Source organism: Sander vitreus, chromosome 21, assembly GCF_031162955.1.
Source record: "Sander vitreus isolate 19-12246 chromosome 21, sanVit1, whole genome shotgun sequence".
Classification (NCBI taxonomy): Eukaryota; Metazoa; Chordata; class Actinopteri; order Perciformes; family Percidae; genus Sander; species Sander vitreus.
The window spans coordinates 23,321,337-23,334,857 of record NC_135875.1 but is presented as its reverse complement, the minus strand read 5'-3'; the positions used below and the strand labels follow the sequence as shown (position 1 = coordinate 23,334,857).

General features: G+C 42.9%; 1 protein-coding gene across 8 annotated transcripts in view; it reads left to right on the top strand.

The window, feature by feature from the left end:
• The window catches only part of ccdc57 (coiled-coil domain containing 57), a 97,405-nt gene that overhangs the window by 23,940 nt on the left and 59,944 nt on the right, over window positions 1-13,521 (top strand). For all 8 annotated transcript variants that reach the window (XM_078279917.1, XM_078279924.1, XM_078279922.1 and 5 more), the window contains 3 exons: window positions 5,661-5,861; window positions 6,002-6,164; window positions 7,549-7,641. In XM_078279917.1, the coding sequence (XP_078136043.1) occupies window positions 5,661-5,861; window positions 6,002-6,164; window positions 7,549-7,641 (457 nt within the window). The remainder of the gene's footprint in view (window positions 1-5,660; window positions 5,862-6,001; window positions 6,165-7,548; window positions 7,642-13,521) is intronic.

Sequence of the window (13,521 nt, the reverse complement as noted above, 5' to 3'; positions counted from 1 at the left end):
GAGAGAGAGAGAGAGAGAGAGAGAGAGAGAGAGAGAAAAGACATCTCCAAATTTGCACATAAAAAAGAAACAGTTAAGAGGCCCATGACTGGACCAATAGTGTAATTTACATCTGTTTGTAGAATGTGTTCTTTTTTTTGTGATACATTTTTTTTATTGGCACCTTCAGACATAAAAAACAAAAGAAAAGAAAAAGAAGAAAAATTAAAGAAACTCCCTGCTGAGTTCAATGATACCTCACACAAGACTCTACCTTAAATGGGTCACCAATTATGAAAGGGGCATGGCTTAAGCAGGGGTGTGATTCTTCCAGATAAATCCGGAAATCCGGCTTTTCCGACTTGAAAATGAAGCTCTCGTGAATCATGCAAATCCGTTTTTTGGGGGGGGGGTCGCAAGCCACGGGTCAGGGGTATTGGTAAACATAATGACTGGTCACTGCACTGTTTTTTGTGCCTCTGATTCATGTCTTCATATCACTCCACAAGTGGTCCATTAATTTGTCACCATGTAACTTCATTCAAAGCAGAGCTCCACCAAAGAGCCTGCAATCGTTGCGGAAGGTTATCTGAATAAGAATTTTGGATGTGTGGGGGCGAACTATCTTCTTAGCTGAAGCCGACAATGGGACAATATTTTTATTTTATGTTGGCAATGCAAGCTGAAGCGACATAGCAGATGACGTTGAGAAGTTGCAGTGAGGAATATTTTAGGAGCACTGTTTTCGGCAGTGCAGAGAAGTAGTGGCCCACACTAACTTAGTGTTGAGCCGGGAAACATGGCTAAAAGAGCTCTACAGCGAACAGATGTGCTGGGCGAGCCGTCAGTTGGTGGAAGCTAACAGAAGCTAGCTGGCATAAGCTGACAGCTGACCAACGCTACCAAGTGATCAGTGGAGACAGGGAGTACATGTATTTGAAAGAGTCCGGCAGTTGTGGCAGACGAAGGTCCAGTCGGGAGTTTGGATAGAGAGTCCACTGAAGTCCACTGTGGTCTGAAGGGCTAGCTAATCCTCGCTAGATCACTAGCTAGTGGTAACCGTTAGTCGGGAGGTTGACAGCTAACGTTAGCCAGCTGAAGCTAACAGTCGCTCGACGTACGTTACACAGGCTGGCAGCAGCATAGAGTCCAGAGTTGTGGGGGGGTAGAAAGGTGTTGAGAATGACCAACACCTAATCTTAAACTTAGGGTACTTAATTTACTACGAACCAATCAGAGGTTACTTAAATTGGGATTTTCAGTCAAAATCTAGCATGTCACCTTCAAACGGGATCTCCGTTTGCAGGGTTCAGGCTATGCCGGATCCTCCCAGTGATAATGCTGCTCTGCAATTAATCCGCGGTTCACATGTATGTATGAACTGTGGTGGTCCGTTACACTGTAGGCTATATTCAACATCACTGATTAAGTAGCCTAAGTCAATCCTACATTTTTTCCAAGGAGCAAAACATGCTTATAAAAAAAGTGACCATAAAGCCCTGTTCATGCTAATTAAACAACTGGACCTTGGGGTCAAGTGTTGTCGTATCTGGCCCATGTCCCAGATGTGAAAGCCCCCTTACTGGACTACTGAATATAATAATATTACATTATATTTTGTATTTTGAATTGTTACCTGCCACCAGAATTTTGTGATTTCCTTGCAATAAATATTGACATTTTTACCACAAATTGGTGCATAAAAATGTATCAGAATGCAGGAATTGAAGTCTTTTACCCTCAAAATTTCCTGGGGGAGGACCACCAGACCCTCTCCCCCCCCTGCTTTGTGTGTTCCCGCAAAGACAAATTCTGAGCAAGGAAAAACCCTGAAGTATACAGACAGCCATAAAAAACATTTAAATTGCAGAGTTAGAGTGTTAAAACAGATGAAAAGATGGAGAACCAGACAGACAATATGTACAGTGTCAACAGAGAGAAACACGGACAATTGAACAATCGACAGACAGTGTAAATCTGTTACATAAGGTACTGCTTATATTATTTCACCATCTGTACACAAATGTAATTAGTGAATGCAAAAACAATGCAAAGTATAGGCTCTTAACCTTGCAGTTTTGCACATATCATGTAAGACTCAATTTCTCCATTTCTTTGCACAAAACTCTCCAGAAAGTGCCATTTAATGGTTTATTTTTCAAAAAAATGTCCCCCTGGACCCCCCTAGGGAGAGCCCCCCCACATAACAAATCCCAATTTAACCTCTGCATACAACGTTCTGTGGAAGGGGGAATTAATTGAATTGAATTTTGGGTGTTTTATTCAATTTTATAGCATTTTAAAAAAATGTGGGGGGGGGTGCTGTCGCAACGTCATGGGTGCTGCGTATATTTTCCTGCTTTTTTGTCCTTTGCCAATCACACCTATGCTTAAGCATAGGGGGCGGACCAAACCATCACCAATAAAGAAGGAAGTCTCTGCTGAGTTCAGTGATACCTCACACAAGACTCTACCTTAAACGGCTCAAAAGCCATAAGAGGGGGGTGTAGCCTAAGTACATGGGCGTGGTTAAAGTATAGGGAGCGGCTCAGTATCACACGTAGATCACACATTAGAAGTTTCATGTAAATCGGATGATGTTTGTCATATAAGGTGGATTTCCTGTTGCCAGCGGGGGCGCTATGACCAAAAGTCAATTTTGCCCTATCCTATTGTCCTCAGGCCTGGACCCTTGTCAAATGTGAGAAATTTCGGGCAGATATGACAATGTACACTCAAGTTACAACAACTTCTTCGTTCATCAATAAATGCTCAAAATGCTTGCCACGCCACGCCCACACAGTTGAACGAAAAGTTTTACTTTTAATAACTTTTCATTTTTAAGGTGTTGAGATGGTACAGACCAAATTTGAAGTCCATCGGATGAAATCTCTAGGAGGAGTTCGTTAAAATATAGCACCTTGACTTTTAGGTCTACTTCCTGTTGCCACTAGGGGACGCTATGACTTTGAGCCAATATCGGCCTGTAGATGTTGTTAGGGTTGGACTCTTATGAATCCTGAAATGTTTCGAGCCAAATGGACAATGTACACTCAAGTTACACCCACTTCCTGTTTCAATGGCGAAACGCACAAAATGGTCGCCCCGCCACGGCCATGCCCTTTGACGAAATTTTTTTCTTTTAATAACTTTTCATCTTTAGCGTCTTAAGATGGCACAGACCAAATTTGAAGTTGATCGGATGAAATCTCTAGGAGGAGTTTGTTAAAGTACGACGTGGAAATGGCCAAAATCACACTAATTTCGAACTTTCAATTCAAAATGGCGGACTTCCTGTTTGGTTTAGGGTATGGCTCCAATGAGGTTTCTTGTACGTCTTGACATGCTACATATGTGTACCATGTTTCGTTAGTCTACGTTAAACGTACTGCAGGGGCTCAATTTTTAAAGTTGTGTAGGGGGCGCTAACGAGCCATTTTTTTTGCGCCTATTCCCGAAACTCTTAAAATACGTAAATTTTCACCAGGCTTGATGCGACCGCCAATTTTGGTGAGTTTTTGAGTATGTTAAGCCCCTCAAAAAGGCAATTAATTTGCTGGAAGAATAATAATTCCTTCAGTTTCAATAGGGCTTTAGCCACTGTCGATGCTCGGGCCCTAAATATTGGGGAGGACAAACAGGCTCAGAACCCTGAAAGTACACCTTCCACACCAGCCCAAGGAACTTTGAAAGATGGAAGGGTCATTACATCATTAGAATTTTGCATTGGTTTATAAAGTCAGTGAGGTGAGCAAGGCAATTCAAATTATAACCTGTCATATCTGTGTTGTTTCACTTTTGACTGAAAAATGCTTTAACAAAAGTTTTTTTAAAACTCATAACGCAATGTTGACTGATGTTTTTTGTCTAAATGTGCACATTTGTTTTCATTGTTATTGGTCTCCATATGGCTCTGTCCAGCAGCTGCATATAACTCAACTCAAGCACCTGTTTGGTCCAAGATAGTTTCTTGCTACATCATGATATATGACCATGGGGGCAAGTCCAAGCTATTATTGCTGACCAGACTGCAATTGTAACCAGATCAATATATACATTACTCTGATTATAACTGTCTGGATGGCCCACGATCTGCAACGATATTTGTGCGTCTGGCCGATTCACTCTGCGAGTGAATACGTAAAAAAAACTGAATCTGATAATCTATTATGAATGATAATCTTAAATAAATAATCTTAGAGCGAGGTTCAAGGTTCATCCTAACAAGACATAGGAGACTGTGGTGTTGGGAATTAGGAAGGTACTTAGCAATTATCAAGGACATTTTATCAATATATATATTATTTTAATTTTTTATTTTTTTATTGAAGATTTTCCATGACAAACAAATAAACAAAGTGTGTATCGATGCTTCCTTTTAGCCATGGCCATGATCTGTCCCTACCCAAGAAGCTTGACTAAACTTAACCAGAAATAAACCATAGAGGTGGCACATTGGAAAAAAATGCTCATATGAGTTGTTTATGCAACATATGGACAACTTGGGACAGACAAACAACCTTTGGTGTTTATTTAGCTACAAAGAAGGAAAATGACTCACTAAATACATAAAACAGAGGGAATTGGCTTTTACTATTACTGCAGTTAGATGTAATTCTGGAGATGTTTTCACAGCAACTGTAGATATTAAAGCTTTAGTGCGTAACCTTTTGATATTAATGAACGTCCGTTACATTCAAGCCATTGCCAAAAGAATTGCTACAAAGATGATTAAGACTATCAGCTCTACAAAACTCTCTCTGTACTTCTTAGTATGGCTATGTTCAATAGATTGTGTCGTCCAGCGACTTTTGCACGCTGAAACTTGAGTGAAGATAATTAATAATGAATGCTATCTCTCCAGAGTGCATCATATTTCACCTTGTGCTTAATAATTTCCACGCAAAATCTGAGTTTACCGGTAACACAACAGTGCAAGCCGCACACAGCTGTCTCTCTCTCTCAATCCTGTAAGTCAGTGAGCAGTGACTTTATCAATTTACTAACTTTTATTAACTTCTGTTCAATATTTAATGGTACACTTTTTGGCACAGCTGCCTGAAGGAAACCCATTTCATTCTCCAACTGATCTACCTAAATGACTCTGCTTGAAAGTAGAAAAAAGTCAGTTTAATCTCTAATTATAAGATTGACTGCTAAGTTCGCTCTTGTAATATCCCACTGTTATGTATTTTTAAACTAAGTTGCTTCCCTGAAAACTCAGACTGTCCATGCTGTTAACTCTTTTCCCTGGTTAAACGACAACTCAGTCAAAGTGCTACACTTGGTGTAGGGCACCACTCAAAATTGCAGCCGTGCGCTGTTCTCAAAGTTTAAATTATTTAAACTTTGACCTTGTTGCCGCTGACCTTTCAAGCCACAACCATGAAAGGAGCTAGCTAAAAGCAATGATGACGTATACCTGCACTGCGCTTTGCCAAAGTGCCAGCACTATGATCTGCGCCTGCCTCGTGGTTTTACCTCTGATCATGTGTAGGCAACGTACAGCAGCTCCTCAGCAGCCTAGCAAAGCTGGCGGCTGTGCCTCATTCTCTTATTCAGCTACAGTGGTAATAACTACTCCTGTCACCTTGTGTATGAAAGCTTTCCGCTGTGCCTACCTGTATCATAGGTCCTCTAAATGTTTTCTAGTGTCTAACTGTATGGCTGTTTCTGGCCAGATATGAAGGTGTGGCCCGGGCTCTAAAGGAGTGTGATGCGCAACTGGAGGCTCAGTGTCAGACCCACATAGAGCAGCTGCAGAAGGCTGAGAAACACATTGTCAAACTACAGGGGAAGGTGAAAGTTCTGGCTGCACAGGTATGCTGCATACAGAAAAATCATCAGGAGGCATTGAAAAAGAAAGATGAGACAATCCAGAGGTGAGACAAACACTAATGAAAAAAGACTAGTTAGACTGGTTAATATAAATATGTGCGTAGTGCATGTGTCAGTCACCACCAGCTGTGAACTGCTATATAAACAGTTGACCGGAGATTTGTGTTTGTGTGTTATCTACCAGGTACAAGGAACAACTGTGTGCTGGTTTAAAGAGAGAACGGGCCTTAGAACAGATGCAAGTCCAGGTTGAGCTGGAGTGCCAGAGAAGATGTGAGGACATGAAGGCCCAACACTACTTTGCTAGTGGGCAGCTAATCCAAGACCTGACCCAGGCCAGAGACCAGGTATGCCCCCATACATTACAAAAAATGCTTTTCTTACTTAGCATTTTTGTCTCGTTTCCAGTCCAAATATCAAAAAAAAAAAAATCTTACATCAAGATGCATTTACTAAACAAGTATGAAACAACACCTCAACATTAAGTGATATTTTCCTTAAAACAAGCTACATATCTGCCAATGGGGTAAGAAAAATAATTGTTTTAGATTTAGCTTGTTTTAAGCAACATCAAAAAAACAAAATCACTTAATTTTTAGTTGTTTTTTTTTTCAGAAAACAAGACATCATTTCTTATGCCATTTCACTTGTCTAGTAAATGTATCTTGAATTAAGAATATTTAGATATTTGACCTGGAAACAAGTAAGATACTAAGTAAGAAAATAATTTTTTTCAGTGATAATGTTTGCTTATTCACACACTATGGTACAACAGCAGCTTACCTGTGTCTTTCACATTGAGACCATTAGTCTCTTCACAACTGGGTCCTGGCTCTGTTTCTGACACTAAATGACATTTTTTACATTTATTTCTCACAACAAATATCCCCTTTTTACAAAGCTTTCAAATCAAGTCAAGTCAGTTTCATTAATGTATTGCTGAATCATCAGGTATCAAGCCACAAAAGCTGTGGATTAATCCTAGTTTAGCAAGCAACGTGAACAGGAGTTTTAAGAAAATACAAAAGAACAGTTCCTCATTACAATGTGGACCTGTTTTAATCAGTAAAATGAAGACTGCATGACTTTGCGCATGAAGCATTAATTCATTCATGGAGTACTGCATGAACTATCAGTAATGTACAAGGATTAATAGTATCTCATGCATGACTTAATGCAGGAACAGTACATTAATTAATGCATCAAGAACTCCAGAACTCCAAACTCTTCATATCATAAGTTAATATAACCCCTAACTTTAAGAGCACCAACATTTGTCACCCTATAAATGATCAAGTCTGTTACAACTAACAACTCTGCAGGCACATATCTGGTATCACAGCTAAACATATGCTGTTGGGAACTCCAATCATGTTTAAAAGTAATAAGTTAGCGTTTTCATTTCAAGCTATAAAGTTGTTTCCCCCAAAATTCGTACAATCATCATGATTTCTGATTCTTCAAAAAACTGACCAGTTACAGCAGTGTACATATATTCTGAAGAATTGTAGTGTGGTAATCATTGTTAAGTAAACATTACTTCTTCATGTTTGTGGCCCTTCAAATAAAGTGCTGACCTGGTCCATCTTTAACATTAATAAATAAGATATGATTAATGTGAACTGGGTCAGGGTCCAGAGGCAGAAATGGAACCACCTTTGTCGCTATGCTTGTTTGATACTGTACTCTATAATGATATGAATACTAAAGTGTAATGTTGGTCTTTATCAGGCTAACGCCGAGCTAAAGGAGAAAGAACAAGGTCTGCAGGACTTGACTGTCTTACTACATTCTGTTAAAACAGAGAGAGACCAGGCAGTACAGGTAAGAATACATCCACCTTACACTCTGCAGACTAATAGAGCCATTAAAAGGTGCTAACATGTTAACCAAATGCACAATGGTGCTGGCCTGATGAAAATGGAATCCGCTATACTGATCATTAATCCTCAACATTTAGTGGGTCTTTACATAGTTAGATTGTGTGGTGAACTAACAGACAGGCATGTTCTTGTTTTCACACAAACACAGAATATCTGACCATGTATGATGTACCAATTCCAGTCACAGAATGAGCAGGACTTAGAGAAATTGTATAATGCCAGGATAAATCCCCCCGAGGTGTATAAAAAGACATCCTTAGATTAGACACAATCAAACGAATAATGATCAATCTCTAAATAGTGAGAGAAACAGGGACAGCATTACTGAAAACATAGGCGATCTGTTTTAAGATAAGAAAACAGCAAAAAATATGATAGAAACCAGATATGTTCTTTTAGTTTATATCTTTTTAGGTAGATTAGATATTGTTTTTTACTCTGCTATAATAATTTTGTGATATTATCATTAGGCCTACACCCACTGTACTCCATCCTGGCCTCCCCCTCCCTCTAAATTTGGTCTTCCAAATGTGAGATCCCTGTGAAAAAAATCTGTCAAGATTATTACTATAAATTGGTTCTTTATTCCTGAGTCATGGCTTTCTGCTAATGACCTCTCAAGGGGTGGACTGGGACAAAAATTCAGCCCTGGCACTGTAGCCACACCAACATTACCACGCCCATGCAGCCCCACCCACGGATACGTGCATTCACGCCGCACCCATGACGCTGCGACAGCCCCTAACCCTAACCCACATTTTAAAAAAATGCTATAAAATTGAATAAAACACCCATAAATTGGGATTTGTTATGTGGGGGGGCTCTCCCTAGGGGGGTCCAGGGGGACATTTTTTTGAAAAATAAACCATTAAATGGCACTTTCTGGAGAGTTTTGTGCAAAGAAATGGAGAAATTGAGTCTTACATGATATGTGCAAAACTGCAAGGTTAAGAGCCTATACTTTGCATTGTTTTTGCATTCACTAATTACATTTGTGTACAGATGGTGAAATAATATAAGCAGTACCTTATGTAACAGATTTTTAAACATTTAATGTAACTGGCAAACAATGCTTACTACTTTTTAAAGAGCACACGTTTATAAAAAATGTACACATACTGCCTGTTTATGCCGTTTTATGCTGTTACTGTCATTCTCTACAGTATGTTGTTCTTTGTTGTCACTGTCTGTCTGTTCGATTGTCCGTATTTCTCTCTGTTGACACTGTACATATTGTTTGTCTGGTTCTCCATCTTTTCATCCGTTTTAACACTGTAACTCTGCAATTTAAATGTTTTTTATGGCTGTCTGTGATTATACTTAAGGGTTTTTCCTTGCTCAGAATTGGTCTTTGAGGGAACACATAAACAGAGAGGTCTGGGGGTCCTCCCCCAGGAAATTTTGAGGATAAAAGACTGTCAATATTTATTGCAAGGAAATCACAAAATTCTGGTGGCAGGTAACAATTCAAAATACAAAATATAATGGAATATTATTATATTCAGCAGTCCAGTAAGGGGGCTTTCACATCCAGGACATGGGCCAGATACGACAACACTTGACCCCAAAGTCCAGTTGTTTAATTAGCATGAACAGGGCTTTATGGTCATTTTTTCCCCAAGGAGCATGTTTTGCTCCCAAGTTGAAAAATGTAGGATTGACTTAGGCTACTTAATCAGTGATGTTGAATATAGCCTACAGTGTAACGGTCCACCACAGTTCATACATACATGTGAACCGCGGTTTAACCTACATAGTGTAAAACTAAACACTACGTAAATGGGGAACAGCAGAAAGACGGAGCAAAACGACGCTGCTTGTTCAGGGTTTTCATGTGTACTCCTACAGGCCTACACTTTGCATCAGGCGTTCAAACCAACTGCACCGAATTAGACTACTATTTAACGCGATAACGAGACGTTTGTAACCGGTAATGAAACTATTAATTTAAAGGAGAATTCCGGCCAATTTTTACTTTAATCTTGATCGCTATAGCTATGTGAGTACTTTCGATAGAAAAAACCCCGACCCGAATCAGTGCAGGCAACACGGAGTAGCTGCAGTTACGTGTATAAGCATCCCCTGAGCTAAAACAGCAGTTGTCAGGGCAAGTTTTAGAGTGCCTTTGTGCCTCTTAACAGACACAAAATGCAATTAATATGTCTGTGCCACATGAACAGGGTCCTTATGTGTCAACACAACCCAGTCTCACGGCAGTTTGTGTAAATGTTACGTTATTTTTAATCTATTGATACGTGTTCACGGGGAAGTTTTTCTCGTTTTTTAAGTGGTGGCCAGCACAAAATACCCTACAGGGAAAGGGCGTGTCACACGCAGGGAGACGGCCGACGGGGTACGGCCGCTTGGGACGCGCCACAATAACGGGATGGCTGAGGTTGGGTTTAGGAAAAACACTACAGGGAAAGGGCGCCTCACATGCCGGGAGACGGCCGCGGGGGACGCGCGACAATAACGGTACAGTTGTGATTAGGAAGACTACGGGAAACAAAACGCCACACGCGGGACGCGATCCCATTTTCGTGCTGTGACCACGAAATATGCCTCCATTGAAATACATTACTTCACATTTTCGTGCTCGTGGGTTTCGTCCCCGTGAACACGTATCAATAGATTAAAAATAACGTGACATTTACACGAACTGCCGTGAGACCGGGCTGGTCAACAAGATGCGCTTTCAACTCAGACATTGTTTAAATTCACCTACCTATTGATCCTGCCGGTGGGTAGCTTGGCCTGTTAGCTGCTAGCTGTTAGCTGCTATCTGCCGTCCGTGATAAATGTGTTTAGCTAGGCTTTTGTAAAAAATCATCACGCAGCAGTTCCGTGTTTATTTGTAGCTCATCCATTTTGATTTGGTGTGTGATCGATCTGTGTGGTAGCTAGTTCCCTTAGCCAGGCAAGCAGCCTTCGTCCCCCTCCCGCAGCTGACAAAAATCCCCCGAGTGGTCTGTTGGATGTCCTCCAGAGGACAGATCATGCCTTTGCAGAGGAAAGTTTAGTTTATTTCCCCCTCAAAAATAGGTAATGACCATATCAGTGACTATGTAACTACATGGAAACGGGATAAACGATAATAGCGTTACTGAAGCTTAGCTGTAGCATCGCGCTGTCTCCTGGGAATTCAGTTGTAGCAGGAAAAGGTAAACAGTAGTGTGCAGATCGGAGCGTAGTGTGTGAAGAGCGGAGTTGTTTACAAGGGAAGAAGCTTGGAGCAGATATACAACACACGGAAGAGCCTTTTGAGTTTGATGGTCGTCTTTATTTATTTCTGAACCTGAATATACAGACGAAGAACTAGCCTCACAAGAGTTGGAAAGAACGAGACAGACAGAGGGGCAACAGGCAGATGAACTTGCTGCTCCAAGCGCAAGCTAAAGCTAGCCTTCAGTAACTGGAGGACATAGCCACACCACCGCCGCTCTGTGGATTGTTATTGGGATGATTATCACAGAAGCCCGGCTGAATACACTCATGGGAGGGCAGCTAGCAGCGAGCAGCTACTACCGCACTACTGTTTTTTTTTTAGGGGGGAATAAACTTCAAGACGTGACCAAGCCCCCAGGAAGTGCCCCAAGTCTAAAAGCCACCATGGGCTTAGCGGATAACGGTGGTACTGCACCCCATGGCCCAGAAAGACTTTTCACATAGACTTTGCATGGCAAAAGAAACATCTATATTTCAGCGGATAATTTGTTTCTGAGTATATCAACTTACCAGCCCGAACAAGTAAAGGGTCCTTGTTTAAAACGTCACGTTTTTAACATTTTTAACATTCACTAGAAGCGAATCCAGAATTATTAAATTTGGCATGATGAAGGGAACCATCACCTTATCGTGGTGGAGAGGTTTGTGTGTCCCTATGAACCTGAGGGCTGTGCCCACCACCTGTGGGAGGAACCGCTGGGGTCGGGTGCGCTGCCACATGGGTGGCAGTGAAGGTCAGGGGCCTCGACGGACCAGACCCGGGCAGCAGAGGCTGGCTCTGGGGACGTGGAATGTCACCTCTCTGTGGGGGAAGGAGCCGGAACTTGTGCGGGAGGTGGAGCGCTACCGGTTAGATCTGGTGGGGCTTACCTCTACGCACAGTCTTGGTTCTGGAACCATACTCCTGGATAGGGGTTGGACTCTTTTCTTCTCCGGAGTTGCCCAGGGTTTGAGGCGCAGGGCGGGTGTGGGGATACTCACAAGCCCCCGGCTGAGCGCCGCTACGTTGGAGTTTAACCCGGTGGACGAGAGGGTCGCCTCCCTACGCCTGCGGGTTGTGGGGGGGAAAACTCTGACTGTTGTTTGTGCATATGCACCAAACAAGAGTTCGGAGTATTCAGCCTTCTTGGAGACCTTGAGTGCAGTCCTGCATGGGGCTCCAGTCGGGGACTCCATAGTTCTGCTGGGGAACTTCAACGCGCACATGGGTAATGATGGAGACACATGGAGAGGTGGGATTGGGAGGAACGGCCTCCCTGATCTAAACCAGAGTGGTTGTTTGTTGTTGGACTTCTGTGCTAGTCATGGATTGTCTATAACGAACACCATGTTCGAACATAGGGATGCTCATAAGTGTACTTGGTACCAGAGCACCCTAGGCCAAAGGTCAATGATGAATCGATTTTATAATCGTTTCATCTGATCTGAGGCCGTATGTTTTGGACACTCGGGTGAAGAGAGGGGCGGAGCTGTCAACCGATCACCATCTGGTGGTGAGTTGGGTCAGGGGGTGGGGGAAGACTCTGGACAGACCTGGTAAGCCCAAACGTGTAGTGCGGGTAAATTGGGAACGTCTGGAGGAGGCCCCTGTCCGACAGACTTTCAACTCACACCTCCGGCGGAGCTTTTCGTGCATCCCTGTGGAGGCTGGGGGCATTGAACCCGAGTGGACAATGTTCAAAGTTTCCATTGCTGAAGCTGCGGTGAGGAGCTGTGGTCTTAGGGTCTTAGGTGCCTCAAGGGTCGGTAACCCACGAACACCGTGGTGGACACCGGTGGTCAGGGAAGCCGTCCGACTGAAGGAGTCTTTCCGGGATATGTTATCCCAGACGACTCCGGAGGCAGTTGCAAGGTACCGAAGGGCCCGAAGGGCTGCAGCCTCTGCCGTGAAAGAGGCAAAGCAGGGTGTGTGGGAGAAGTTCGGAGAAGACATGGAGAAGGACTTTCGGTCGGCACCAAGGTACTTCTGGAAAACCGTTCGCCACCTCAGGAGGGGGAAGCGGTGAACCATCCAAGCTGTGTACAGTAGGGATGGGACGCTGTTGACCTCAACTGAGGAGGTAATAGGACGGTGGAAGGAGCACTTTGAGGAACTCCTAAATCCGACTAATACGCCCTCTATGGTAGAGGCAGAGCTGGAGGATGAGGGGGGATTGGCATCAATTTCCCTGGTGAAGGTTGCTGAGGTAGTTAAACAACTCCACAGTGGCAAAGCCCCAGGAATTGATGAGATCCGTCCAAAAATGCTTAAAGCTCTTGGGTGTGGAGGGGTTGTCTTGGTTGACACGCCTCTTCAACATTGCTTGGAAGTCTGGGATGGTGCCTAAGGAGTGGCAGACTGGGGTGGTGGTTCCCCTTTTTAAAAAGGGGGACCAGAGGGTGTGTGCCAATTACAGGGGTATCACACTTCTCAGCCTCCCCGGTAAAATCTACTCCAAGGTGCTGGAAAGGAGGGTTCGGTCGATAGTCGAACCTCAGGTTGAAGAGGAACAATGCGGATTCCGTCCTGGTCGTGGAACAACGGACCAGATCTTTACTCTCGCAAGGATCCTGGAGGGAGCCTGGGAGTATGCCCAACCAGTCTACATGTGTTTTG